Genomic DNA, 14,308 nt, shown 5'->3' with positions numbered 1-14,308 from the left:
CGAATCTCGCCTTTAATTTTTCGCGAATAGTAACGTGCCGTGTTTTTCTCGCTCGCAGGACATAAGCGCTATATTAACGATGACGGATATCCACCCGGGAGACACCGTGTTGGAAACGGGCAGCGGGTCTGGTGCTATGAGCTTGTTTCTGTCAAGAGCAGGTGAGAACTTGGCTTTAGAAAACACAGAATTTATTTATTTCCTTATCACAGCTTGCTTTTTTTTTTTTTTGCTCAGATACTTACGGTTCTCGTAGTCCTTAGTACTCAGCTCATAAAAGCTTTGCTGCAGTTCACATGTTCATGTGTAGTTTGTTGACTTGAAGCAGAGTTATGTCAGCACAGGGACTGCAAACCACTTTGACTGTGCTTAGAGGGCCATAGTGTAAATGGTTACCGAAGGCCCTGCAGAAAGCCGAGTTTCAGTCATCATTATTGTTGGCTTTTGCTTAACCCTATTTGGCTCTCTGTCCAATCTCTTGCTTTTCTCGGTTTGTTTTTTCCTCATCTTGATGCGTCACATGAATAATCCAGTTGCTGGGTACCAGTGAAAATGCTTATGAGGAGACACACTGTTGTTTATCATGTTACAGCCAGCCTCATTTGATCAAGGTCTCCATGCCCTGAAAGATAGAGAGCCTTTGCACTCAGCCATGTGAGTGAGAGTGAAACCACCCTTAAAACTCATCTTGTTTGTAGGCATCCAGTAAGTGGACCATACTTCAGAATAATCTGATTTATGGGCTCCTGGTAGAACAAATTCCTTAAGAAAAGGAAACAAACCTGTTACCATTGTTTGCAGTATTAAAGGACTTGGGAGGGTAAAGACAAGAACTTAATCACTGCTCATCTTGATTGATAGAGCAGAAAAGCACAAGTTGCATGTCCTGAAGACATGTTCAAAGTCAGTGTTTGAGGGCATCCCACTGTCAGAGTAACTGTACCTGAGCTTCAGTGAAACTAGCATTTCTTTTTTTACTACATCCCAATGATCATTAAGACCACATTGTAGACTATGCTGTCTCTAAAATGTTTACAGTTTGATCTGCCTTTGTGGATTTGCTCAGTACCCTCCAGCAATTCAAAACAGAGCATTTCTGCTCCCACTTACAGCCAGCCACGTGTCTGTGGGAGGTGATGTGAGGGAGCCAAACTCAGCAAAGAAGCTGCTCTTTTTGTTCAAGACCACTGAATAGCCTTAGAACTAGTTCTTACTCTCCTGTGGAGCTGTGCTGGATACCTACTGTCCCTTGGCATGTGCTCCAGGGTAACAATACAAGGCTTTTTAGAAGTGTGAGTTTTCTGAGGAAATTCAGTATACAGCAAGTACGTTACCAGAGCCATTGATCCAACCATGCTCTGGGGTGCTAGATCCAACTGCTGAGGAACTAGGAATGGTACAGGATAGAGTGCTGAGATCTATCAGGAACTTAAAATTGGTGAGGGCATGTAAGCAGCAGCAAGGGGAACCTGGAGGGTCCTTTTCCGGGATGAACAAAGCAGTTTGTTCTTCTTAGTCCTTGTTTTACCTGTAACCCACACCTGGCACACTGATCTGGTTGAAGATGCTTGTGTTTGATCAGCCATTAAACACTGCCCCAAGATCACTCAGCGCACCTGGTCTTGATATGTTGGGCCCAAGTTGCAAGGTCAGCCCTTGCACCTCTGCTCCCTCTCCCTCTTTCTGCCCCCTACTGCTATTCCTGGGTTTCTTCTGATCATCTTTCTGAAATAAACTACTTTTTGGGGTTTTTTAGTTCCATTGGGATTTGAAGCTAGCATGGGATTATCCTCAAAGCAACCATCGCTGCTGTAGGAGCTAGAAGCTGACGAAGCAGAAGATAAACATCAGCACTTCTCTTTCCATTTAGAGAAAGTAAGAGTCATTAGCTTTCCCCATCTTGCCCTACATGCAGACCCGAAACAAAGAGATAGAATGCCTGCTACTGGCTAAGGCAAAAGTTAGCTCTTGCTAAATGCAGCAACTGATTTTCCTGCCTTAGATATTCAGTCTACTGTGGCCATTTCATACAAGCACACCTGAACTTGCCAATTATTCCTCTCATTTTTTCAGTCTTGTCCAACAGTTTTTTTCTAATCACTTTAATTTAGCTGTAAATGGGCCAAGTTGGCAAAATCATTGGCATTACCAGGCTTGTGTTAACCCTATCCATGGGAAGAATGCAGTTGTTGTGTGCCACATCAGTTCTGTTTTGAGGAGTGGGAAAAAGGTATGAAATTGCATTGCTGTTTTCAAATGTGTTGAATTTAAATCGGCACCAAATACAGACAGTTTTAGCCACAGCTGAACACACTTTGGTGCTGACACAGAAATGAATAGATTTGTTTTGCTGTTTCCTAATAGTGGCTGCTTTTCCACCATTAAATACGCACCAGTGATACCCAACAAGGAAAACAGCTGCTACATGGGTAAATGCTGGAATTCAAGTCTAGTGGACACCTTACCAATGTCCACGGAGTTATTTAATTTCCAAAATTCTCATTGATTTAACAGATTTCATTCATGTCTTTTCTTAATTATTACTCATTTCATGTTTTCTTTTCCATTATTTCTTTAATCATTCCTAGAAACTACTGACATGCAACAGGATAAGGTTAAGAGAGTGGCATTTGCCATGCCTTTAAGATCTTTGAGAACTGGAAAATACAATGTATGCAAACTTGACATACTGTAGCTTCACAGTAATGAAGTTTTGTCTAGATATTTCACTTTGTTCTTATTTTTAAAAAAAGCAGTTTCAAGAAGTAGGAATTACTTTGAATGAGTGGGGGTAAGACTGACCCCCTAGTGAGAAGAACTTTATTTTTCTGATGTGTCTAAACTGATAATCTGAAGTAATAAAGAGCTGGCACTGTGACTCCACAACTGTTTCAGGTGATCAAAGGCAATATGCTGAAACCTTCCTGTTCTTACAAGGTGTTTTTGGCCTTTGTCTGATCATCCCTTCTTTTATTCAGTTAGCTGAATGGATTTGCAGTGGGATCACATAGGTGAGGAAACGAGCCTGGTGACTTCAAACTGAAATGGCTTAGAAAGGCACAGAACCTGATCCAGGGAGCTGCTGCTTCCTGAAAGCTGCCTGCACCCATTCCAAATCAGCAAGGAGAGAAAAGTGAGCGGTGGGACAGGCTTGAGGAATTGGAGTAATACAAATATAGAATAATACAGCAGTGCACACCCTGCTGTCTGCCTGGACAGCCTAGAAATACTTCCTTTATGAGAAACATTGTACACTGGTAAATTTCAGAATAGTAACTTCAGACTTAATAATTTATTACTGTTGCAGACAATAACAGGAAAATTACACAAACCTGTGTAAATCAAAGAGTACACCAGAAAACTTGTCTGTGGGGCTGACATCAGTGAGCAGGTCTGGGGGTTTTCTTAGCCTGTGAGCATTGGTGCAGCATTCTCATCTGGTACCTCTTGTTGCTCTAGCAGAAGGATCTGGGGCCACAAATGCTCAACTTGTCTTTTGCTGCAGGAGCAACGTCAGGAGAACATCTCAGGAACAGTCTGTACTACTGTAACTACACTTTATTTCATCTGTGCGTTGATGGATTTCTGTCTGTGAAAGAACTAACACGGCACTTTTTCTGCATGTGTTTGTTTTAAACATAAAGAAAACATAGATTGTCACTGTTTCATATGTGATCATTTCCTTAAGTGGAGATGGAAAGTTGTACTTAAGTTATAGACTATGCTTTTTGCTTTTTTGTTTGTTTGTGTTTCTCAAGTCTTTATAACAAGTGTCAAGTGGTGAGTGGAGTGTCTTTTGTTTGTTTTCAGTTGGGCCCAAAGGTCGTGTTCTAAGTTATGAAATCAGAGATGATCATCATAGTTTAGCTAAGAAGAATTACAGGCACTGGCGTTCTGCATGGGAAATAGGACACATGGATGAGTGGCCAGATAACGTGGAGTTCATTCTTAAAGACATTTCAACAGCTGCTGCAGATATGAAATCTGTAACACTTGATGCAGTAAGTAAATCCAGACAATTCCCCTCTTTGACATGTGTCTTTTCTCTGTAAATGAAAACCTCTAGAGCTCATACTCACAACAGGATTCCCATATCTAGTGTAACATGAGAAATAACAATCAGGTCCTCCTCAGTGAAAGAAACATTGTAATTTTTTTGTCAGATACAAATATTTTCAAGGCTTCAGTTACAGGTTCTCAAATGAAAGAGTGATAAAGCCATACTATAGAAATATTACAATTAATCACTGCTGTCTTGTAAGCAAACACCAACTCACTTTTTTGTATTTTTGAGAAACTGATATTTTTATAACTATGAGGTACATATTTCAAGCATGAAATTTCAGAAGACTACATAACCTTATTAAAAATGTAACTATGTGACCACATTGCTATCAGCTATATAGAATGCACAATGTAACTACACCATAATTTAAAGAATGCTATTGCTGGCTCTCCTGTCCTGCTTCTTTGTATCCAAATTTCCTAAAGGAAGACATGCTGGGGAAAATAGCTGGATGTCAACCACTCTTCCCTGTAAAGAAGACAAACTACTTAAAACTACTTAGTTACTAAATGCTTTAAACAAATAGCAATTTTTTAAATGCTGCAAGTGAAGAAATATAATACATAGCACAAAAATACCCTTTCAAGAAACGTTTTAAGTAACAGTCCTGCAGGAAGGATCAGGTATTGCTTATCCCGTTTTTTTTACAATCTGAATAGCTTCCTAGCAGAAGATGGATAAAGTGCCAAAGACAGAAGGTTTTTTTTTATCTTGAAACAAACAGCAGGTTTGACATTGAGACCATAATATGCTCTTTTTATGTGTTTGAACAATCTTTTTTTCATATTTGAGAGATAGGTATTCAAGTGTGTTAGAAGACTACATTTACTAAAAGTTTTTATTACTGTTAGGATTATGGGATTTAATTACTAGGAGGTTTAACTTCCTAGTAACCTACCTAGTTGGTCAAATGCTACTTGCTGTTTTAATAGAAATTCATTTGGAAGTAGAGAGGACTTCATTTTGTGTAAGTGTGCACCTCAGGTTTTGAGAGGGAGTATATTAAACTGGTTGATGATGACATGCTGCTGTTGTATGCATCTCTTTTCCATAACCTTTATTTTCCCCCAAGCATTGTTGTATGTTACATTGATAGATGTACATATGTTTTCCCAGTAAACATTGTCTTTCTCTTGCAGGTAGTTCTGGATATGCTGAACCCTCAGTGTGCTCTGCCTGTTGTATACCCAAGCCTGAAGCAAGGTGGGGTGTGTGCTGTGTACTTAGCAAAGTAAGTATTTACTTCTGGCACCTTTATTCAGGCATTACCTGGCCTTGGTACAAAACCAAGCATCTTCTGAAATACACATCCAGCATTAATGAAATGGTTAACAAAGTTGGGTTTTTTCCCCATGTAACTTTTTTTGAGGAGTCACACTCAGTATAAATTACACTTGGCCAAATCATTTGGCATGTGCCTGGGGAATGTTCTCACTCCCAAAGTTTGCATTTCATGACATCCTCAAAGTAACTGCCCTGTTCTCCAGTGCAGTAGTCAGGTTGCTCCTTTACCCTAAAACTGAAGGACTTGCTTAACCTCAAAGGTAAAGAATGTGCTGAAGTCAGTATAACTGAGACTGTGTGATTTGAGTCTTGAAAGTGCTCCTTTATCCTTTGCATTTCTTCAAAAGCATCACACAGGTTATTGACCTTTTAGACAGAATTCGGAGCTGCAAGCTTCCTTTCTTGTGTGAAAGGATAATTGAGGTAACTCACAGAAGCTGGTCAGTACTCCCTGCTAAAATCAAGCATTGCAAATCAAGCCAAATGGTGGAAACTCAAGAAAATATTGAAGAACCCCCTCAAAATGAGTACGAAGAAATCCATATTCAGGATCAAGCAGTTCTTAAAGAAAGCAAATACAATGGTAAGAACTTTACTGCTACTGAGATACCCTATTACTGCACTTTGATAATCTGGTATAGGAAGAGGCAGTATTTTTTCTTAGGTCAGCTGAGAATAGGCAAGGTTTTGGACAGCCCTAGGCCTTGTCAGGTTTAAAAAAGACTATTAATTGTTATTTAAGTTTAAATATCTTATTAAAAATCTGGGCTAAATAGAAAATAAATTGCAATCTGCAATAAAGAATGACTGCCCTTCTACTACTGTTTTCAAATTTTTGGATTTTAATAAAATTCAGTTCTTTATACTCATCCTATAGCTGCTTTTGAGGATGCTGATGGACTTAAGGATTCTTTAGGAGAAACGGTGCCAGCATGCTCTGTTTTAAAATTATGCTGTTCTGGCAAATCCAAAAATGATGCCATATATATATTTACAGTATAGATCTGTAAAATGCGTACTAGAGCAAAGAGTTCTGAATATACTGATAGGTGACAACAAAAAAAAGAAAATATGTCAGAGAAAAATATTCCATGCACATTGTCAACTCTAGTCTCCATGTAGGTCTTAAAGCTGTGGGAACGAAGTAAAAAAAAAAAATGTCCTTCTCACAGAATCACTTTGTGATGCTGCTACAGCAAACCACTCAGTGCCTTACATTGCCCGACCATCCCACTGTCAGGAAGCTCATTCAGGTGAGACACTTGGAAAATGTTTATCTTGAATGTTTTGTGGTATTTTTATTTTAAAAAAAATACTTGTTTTTTTTTGTACTAGCATTTGATATGTTCCTATATCATGAAATCATAAAATTTATAATAATAAAACAATCCTTGTATATTGAAATGCTAAAGTAGTAACTTTTTGTTTTTTAATTAGCATTCCTTACCAAGCTGAGAAAGTTTCGACCACTGCTTTCTTGATGATGCTGCCTCCCTAGCTGCTAATTTGAATATTGTATCAGAATAAAATAAAACATTACAAAGTAGATGCTACATTTTGCAAGTTGTGTAACTTTTAAGTAACGACTGCTCTGATATCTACCTCGCATCAAGTTTAAAACACCAATCATTACCCCACTATGTAAAGGGAGAAATTTTAAGTGTATCATCACATCTGGTGGTGTGATGCAGCCCAGATTGTCCTGCAAGTCACAGTATCTGCTTCTGTCTTATCAGGTGTATTTCATTCTCCATTGCTTGTAAACCAATCCATGGATTTATCTTGGTTCAGGGTGCTACGTGGTTGCCTTTTGCTGGACAGGCTCTGACAGTCTACCAGAAAAAATAAGGAAAAAAGTGTAGTAAGACCTTGCGGGATCAAAGGCTGCCCTTTGAAATGAGTACTTCACTGGCTTCCAACTGGTTACTATAGGTTTCTTTAAGAACAATGTTCTTAAAGCATAACTTTACGAGATTCTGAAGTTCACTGAATGTCTTCAGTTGATAAAGCTGTGCTTATTTCAAGATCGAAATAGTTGACAGGCACAGCTTTGCTTCCCTTCCAGCACTCATGCTGCAAGTTGCCTGGTTATTTGTGAACTTTGCTTTATATCAAGTATTCTCAAACAGTTGGAGAAAACAGTTTTTTCTGACCCTTGTCAGAGACAAGAAGCAAGATCTCTCAAGTAAAAACAATTTTAAGTCATTTTGGGTCTCACCTGAGGAAGTGGTAATGTTTAACACATTAAATTTTTAAGTTATGTTTTGTAAACACCTGACTTGTTTTGTATCTCAGGAAATATTCAAATGCCAAATTTTTCAAAATTGAGGGATCTCTTGAGAATCACAGTTGTATTAAAGCTGTCAAAAGCAGTAACAATCCTACTAGAATAGTGAAAATTTGGATATTAATGAGAACATATGCAAAGAAAACATACAGAGCTATAACTACCCTTGTATTAAATAAGTATACTAGGAACTCCGCACTGGTTAAGTTCGTGAGAGTATCTTTGCAGAGCTGAGGCCTTATACAGATGCCCCAGGAAGTTTGCATCACAAGTGTGTTTCAATTTTAGTAATAAATTTAATAATGGTTTTGCCCCATAGCTGCTGTATGTAACAGAGGCCTCTAATACAAAGGCTGAGGATGCTATTTTGAGTAGTTTAATGGGCAAAGATACAATTATATAAACAATTTTCACATAAACTCTTGTTTTCTACTCGTATACCAGTATTACAACAGTTGTATATATTGTCAGCAAATGAGATACACTTAGAGGAAAATGGGAATTGTGATTTAACCTATGTCCAAACTCATACCACAGCTGAGCATCCTGCCATTTCTCAAAACATGCTCTCAGCAAGAGCACTTTAACTCACTTAACACACAGTGGTATTTTTATTGTTCCAGACAGGACTCTCAATTTCATTTATAATGCAAGAATAGCAATAAATGCCTAAATAGACTGGAATGTAACCCAAAATCTACTGTAGTAGATGAAGGTAATGTGAAGAGACTCAATGTAAAGCAGTTGGTGCTTCCAGGAAGTCAAGAATACAGTATATGAAAATGAATCAATGAGAGTAAAAGCACAGTTCTGCCAAGGCAACTGCATGTGTAATAGGGAGGGACAGAGCAGTCCCTGCAGCACTTGTAGGGTGTATTTGCGCCATATATAAACTAATGGAAAATTATTTGCAATATTAAACCATACCTTGGGCTTTATAAGAAGGAGAGTCGATGAACATTTTTTCAGTTGAGAAGGTGTCTTTCGATTTCTGGGATGAATGTAATTCCATCATCTCCAAGGTGTCAGTAGATGAGGAGGAAGATGATAATCCAAGTCGTACAAATCTGCCTTTCTTACCACAGAGCAGGCAGTCGGTAGGAGTAGCACTGGGGCCTCGGGGCAGCTGGACTTCATCATCGTAATTCCTCAGAGCTCCACTGTGGTGCATGGAGCGCTCTCGCTGCCATATGTAATGTGTGGGAGCAATAGCCATCACCTATGGGAACAGCCATGCGATCAGGAAGTGGAAGAATAATGAGAAAACTTACAGCTGAAAACAAGAGATCCAATTAGTGTATGGCAGGGAATTAACGTAGCTGAAATGGGCATCATCTCTTATCTGTCTCATACTATCCCACTACAAAGTTTGCTCCCTTTGGCAGGAGTAAGTAATCCTGGTACCAGTCAGGTGTGGAAACATCCCAGCTCACAGCCCTGTATGTTCACAAGAGTCATCACAAACACTAGCTTGTGCTTGGTATGTTGGACACAAGATAGTGTCTTTGGCCAGCTACTAAACATCAGCCAACAGTGTTCATCATCAGGGAAATAATGGGAGTGGGAAGTTGCATACCAGTGGGAAGCTGGGAAGGTATGCAAAGAAAAGCATCCTGCACTCGTCTTGTTCCTTGTGCTTTTCCCATAGCATCTAATCCCATCCCCAGAAATGGGCCTCTAGAGTAAAAGAGATTTTCTTTTCCACCATTTGGAAGTAAACATTATTTACTTAGAACATGACATGGGCTTTTCCAGATACACATTTCACCTGAAAAGTGAGGAATGAGGAAAAATGAGGAATTTTTTCCTTATAAATTGTAAAGCATGCAAAATTATTTCTGAAGTGGATGAAGTGAAACAAATCAAAGTAGATTTTAAATAAAAAGTATTTGCATAAAGCAGATTCTAGCCAATAGAAACTTACTTTTAACAGTAGTGCAATATAAAATATTCTAGTTTACTTAAAAAACATGGTTTCAAACAATGTATTTTAAATGGAGAAGGAAGAAATATCATGGAGGATAAATGGACCATTACATTCTAGCAGCATCTTTTCTTTCCCATGGATTGTCTGTTTACTTTAGGGAAGAACTTGTACAGAGCTAAATTGCTAGCTGGTGTTAATTGTTGAGATTTCAGCATCTACAATATTAAATCTACCTCCCTACCTCTTCACAGCAGCGTCTGCTTACAATAGCCCTGTAGTCAATTCTACTCCATAGCTGATCTCTTAACTTTAAGAAATCAGGGAAGAGCTTTCTCCAGGCCTTGCCCAAAGCCCATGGGAAAATGTCATACTTTGCTTCTTCATTGTCTTCTTCAACTGTGTTTGCCAGATACCTTCAAATATATATATGTTTATGTTTGTAAATATTTTTAAATCTTAAACTACTATATTAGAATGATTTCTAATATAAAATAACAGACATAATGCAGTGGTTCTTTTTTCTAGTATTGTGAGGAAAAAACACTAACAAAATACAGCCTTCTCTCTGGAATACAGTATTTTCTTAATTAGTTCCATGTGCATCCTTTGGGTAAAAAAACCCAAGCTTTTATAAAAATTGCTTTACCCTAGAGTTTCCTAAATTGGTAGATAAGCAAGAACTAGCATATCCTGACATCTTGCTCCAAGCTGGCAAGAAACCTTAGAACTAAAATGAACAGTTTCTCATTGATTCTTTAAAACTATCCCATGAAATCTTAAACTTTACATTTTTTACTTTATGGATTTTAGCTATTCTTGGAAAATTACATTGCTCATATTAAATTAGGAGCAAACAACTAAATACAGGTCTACCTTCAGTTATAAGTGAGAACCTTAAATGACTTTTTTTAATGTCTCTATTCCTCCCTTCCTTCACTATCTATTACTTTTAGTTTTGGATTGTTTTCTCAGACAACAGGAAAATATTTACTTCCTCTGGATCCACCTGATACTAAACTCCTGACAATCACACTTGAAAAAATTAAGACTTTTAGTCTCCTCCCCAGTTTCCTCACTTTCTCCTGACCCCAGTATTCTCTCTAGTCCCAGTCTCACCAGACCCTTTGTCCCCTTTCACTGTTCTGGCCTGGCTTTTTCCCCTTCAGTGGAGTCAGAGGGCTCCCTCCTCCATGCTCTGTGGAGGTCACCCACAGTACCAGTGACAGCAGAAGGAACAGCCACTTTGCCCCTGCACTAGTGTGCAAATCAGAGCACCTGAAAAGTGATACTACCAAAAAATAGGACCGTAGCACCATAACACTGTGAAAGAAAATGCAGAACCCTCTGTAGGTATAGCCAAATACAGAGGGATTACGTAGGCCTGGTAAAGATGGATTACTGATTCCACCACTGTTTTAAAGTACAGGCATTTTACAACTGTTCAAAAAAGTTCTCAGAAATTCTCTAGCAATGTTTTTACAGTTGATTTAAATCATGTTGACAGAAACTTTAATAAAAAGACATTCCTGAGGTGCCTATCATGCTTGAAATGTTTTGGTACAAATGACTTAAAGGCTGGCAAAGATACGAAATAGGGTCTGTAAGAGCACCTGTGAGCCACAGATGTGTTGCTGTGTATTGTCCTGCATATATTTCTCATAATGCTTAAAAAGCTCCCAGATTGAGTTTGGTAGGCAGAATGCCACTCTGTGTATCACTACAGCAATGCAAGCATCCCCTGTCTGCTGCTCAAGCTTGTTCCATCACAGGAAAAATGTTGAATCTGCATTATTTATTCATAGTATATAGATTATCATAGAACCACAGAATGGTTTGGGTTGGAATGGACTTTAAAGACCACCTAGTTCCAGCCCCCCTGCCATCCCGAGGGATGCCATCCCCTAGATCAGGTTGTTTAGATACTACCTCAAGGAAGTCTCATCACATATCATAATTATCAGTGTCATAAAGAAATAATGCAAAGTTTATTCTAATAAAACCAGATAATTTTAAAGTACTTACAGAGCAACAAAGAAATTGATTCTGGTATGCTCACTTGGTGTGAAGTTAGCTCTCTTGAAATAAACGAAAGTCATTGCCAAGAGATACTGTTTTAAAATGTAAAATGAGGTATGAATGTGTTATTTAGGTATAGTATTTCCTAAATTGATTCACACATTTATCTGGCACCAAGATATTTTCATCATTTTTAACAATGAGGAAAGCATGAATTAAGTTTCTTGAAACTTCCATGTGAAACCATTAGAAAAAAAATTATGTTCTGTATTTGCATTAAAGTATCAAGTAATTAAAGGCAGATTTCTCACTCAGTGTATGTTGTATTAACTAAGAAGGAAATACACTTACCTTGTCAGCAACTTCACAGCAACAGTCCATCCAAAGGAAGTCTTGGATTAGATCGTCATCTGTAACAAGAGAAAGCTGTAGCATTTCAAACACCAAAACTGTTTATGTTAGAAGGTATTTATAAATAAATAACAGATGGTCTTTCATTAAACCAAATAAAAGAAAAGAAGCTAGAGCCACCAGTAGAGAACAGAGAAATTGAGGGCAGTAGGAGAGGTCAGTTGTGAAAAAAACTTACGTGGCAAAAGAAAAAAAAACTACCAGAAAGGCAAGGTGGGAAATCTGGTGACTGCATTTCATCCATTCTCAGTAACAGCAAGCAAAAGTGAAAAATATGTCACTATTTTTTTCTATTTGCATAATTTCTTCCCGCATTACATGCTTCCAAGTGATAGCACACCATTATTTCAGAGGAACTACAGACTGCTGAGATCCTGCACCTTGATTACCTGGCAGCCTTTATAGGGCAATACTTGCTTATTTTTGGTCAGTGCTTCACTGTCCATGACCATGTACCGTAACTACCACGAACTCTCTCTCATTCACTTCTGTATTTAAGGGTCAAATAAAAACCAGCTGTAATCTTCCACTATTACTTAACGTCTTTGCTAAAGCAAATAAATACAAAACTTTATATGAAAGACACACAAATAAAGAGATGCTCCAACTCCTTAGATTGTCTCCCGTTCCACTTCTCCCCCCAGAAGTTTATTCCCACAGTAAGTAACATGTTAAAGAGACAAGGTGTCCTTTTTTTAAGCCTCGTGTAAAACAAGATGCACATTGTTTTACAAGTATTTGTTGAAATATAAGAGAAAATAGGAAGAAAAATTATCATAAAAAGTAGCAAACCACCTTGGTTTCATTTGTAATTTAAAAGAGATACTTTTCATCAGTTTGGTAGCCCTTAACTTAAGCATTAAATATTTATATACGGAAATATAACAACAAAATGTTTTGATAAAGAATTGCCATTAGTTTCAATATAAAAAGCACTCTCAAAATTACTGAGCTTAGAAAACATTCTGTTTGGTCAATGCATTCATATCTCACATTATAACGTACCAAATAATTTAAAGAAAGCTGTCATTTCCTGACGCTGAATAACTAGACATGGTCCCTTTGGACATTTATATTTCTGACTAGGAACCCCTTTCTCACAATTTTCTTGATGGTCTTTAAAAGCAGGTCTCTTTAGTCTAGTAAGTTTTTTTTGCTGATGTGATCTGGATGCACTCGATTTTACATGAACAGTGACAGTGGGAGGTGTCTGACACACCAGATTGTGTTTCATTTCGTTAAGCAAAGGTTCCTGTTAAAAAAATAAGAAGAAATTAACTACAAAAATGGTCAGTTTGAGCACTAGTACATTTCTTTTGTTCACATGAAACGTTTCAGTACAGTTTGTACGTCAGGCGATGGAAAATTAATTTTATCAGTACTGATTATCTTAAGTCTTGTGCCCTAAGACAGCCACGTAGAGTTCTTTGATTTAGTTCTAATTTTATAAAGCTTTTCTTTTTTCCGTAGTAGAAGGAGCCTTCAATTTTTCTTTTTCCGGTCAACTTTGGAAAATGGGAAAAGAGCCTTTCCAGTAAAGGTTGCTGTTTGTCAGGTCCTTGTAGCTCCACACATTTAGATCTACCAAAAAACTTCCCCTCCGATTTGTGATTGTGTCTTTTTTTAAAAGGAATAGTAATGGAATTAACGCAGCAGAACTGTGATTGAACCACATAACGTTAAAATCAAGTCTTGAGCTCCTAATTGCCATTGGGAATTAAACTTATCCCTCAAGTTGGACATACCCTGAAGGCACAACCAAGAAAACATACCTGTGGTGTTTGTAACCGCAAAATTTAAGGGGGTGCCAAATGGAGAGTGAGGAAGGGTATTTTTTGGCGGGATTAAATGTATTTACGTCTTCAGTAGGTCTCTCCGCAGGGGGCTGTTTGAGGCTGGCTCACAGCAGCCTATCTGGCTCCCCAGCTCTTAGGTGGCTGCCGCACAAACACGAAAGGCCCCGAAAACATACCTGTGGTGTTTGTAACCGCAAAATTTAAGGGGGTGCCAAATGGAGAGTGAGGAAGGGTATTTTTTGGCGGGATTAAATGTATTTACGTCTTCAGTAGGTCTCTCCGCAGGGGGCTGTTTGAGGCTGGCTCACAGCAGCCTATCTGGCTCCCCAGCTCTTAGGTGGCTGCCGCACAAACACGAAAGGCCCCTCAGGCGTGGCTGTAATTTTGGCTCCCTGCGGCAAAGCCCAAAGCCGCCCGTGCCCGCCCCTTCCCGCCTCCCTCAGCGGCCTCCCCCTCACGCCTCCACACGTCGAGTGGCGTCTCTCGCAGCCAATCGGCGTGTGCGGCGCCGTCGCCCCAAG

At 38.7% G+C, this 14,308-nt stretch overlaps 2 protein-coding genes across 2 annotated transcripts; one reads left to right on the top strand and one right to left on the bottom strand.

Moving 5' to 3' along the window:
* Nucleotides 1–41: 41 nt before the first annotated feature.
* Nucleotides 42–6,905, top strand: TRMT61B (tRNA methyltransferase 61B). The gene is made up of 6 exons (XM_017730118.1): nucleotides 42–161; nucleotides 3,811–4,001; nucleotides 5,206–5,297; nucleotides 5,698–5,933; nucleotides 6,523–6,603; nucleotides 6,788–6,905. Exons 1-6 carry the CDS (start codon nucleotides 80–82, stop codon nucleotides 6,829–6,831), a joined length of 726 nt encoding a protein of 241 aa, XP_017585607.1. The 5' UTR covers nucleotides 42–79; the 3' UTR covers nucleotides 6,832–6,905.
* Nucleotides 6,906–7,003: 98 nt separating this feature from the next.
* Nucleotides 7,004–13,578, bottom strand: SPDYA (speedy/RINGO cell cycle regulator family member A). Its single transcript, XM_008630376.2, has 6 exons — nucleotides 12,997–13,578; nucleotides 11,932–11,990; nucleotides 11,587–11,672; nucleotides 9,806–9,977; nucleotides 8,565–8,856; nucleotides 7,004–7,182 (listed from the first exon to the last, which is right to left on the bottom strand). Exons 1-6 carry the CDS (start codon nucleotides 13,223–13,225, stop codon nucleotides 7,094–7,096), a joined length of 927 nt encoding a protein of 308 aa, XP_008628598.1. The 5' UTR covers nucleotides 13,226–13,578; the 3' UTR covers nucleotides 7,004–7,093.
* Nucleotides 13,579–14,308: the final 730 nt, after the last annotated feature.

This window comes from Corvus brachyrhynchos, unplaced genomic scaffold (genome assembly GCF_000691975.1).
Source record: "Corvus brachyrhynchos isolate BGI_N302 unplaced genomic scaffold, ASM69197v1 scaffold101, whole genome shotgun sequence".
NCBI lineage: Eukaryota > Metazoa > Chordata > Aves > Passeriformes > Corvidae > Corvus > Corvus brachyrhynchos.
The sequence above is the reverse complement of the archived record's forward strand: the minus strand, read 5'-3'. Positions and strand labels throughout refer to the sequence as shown.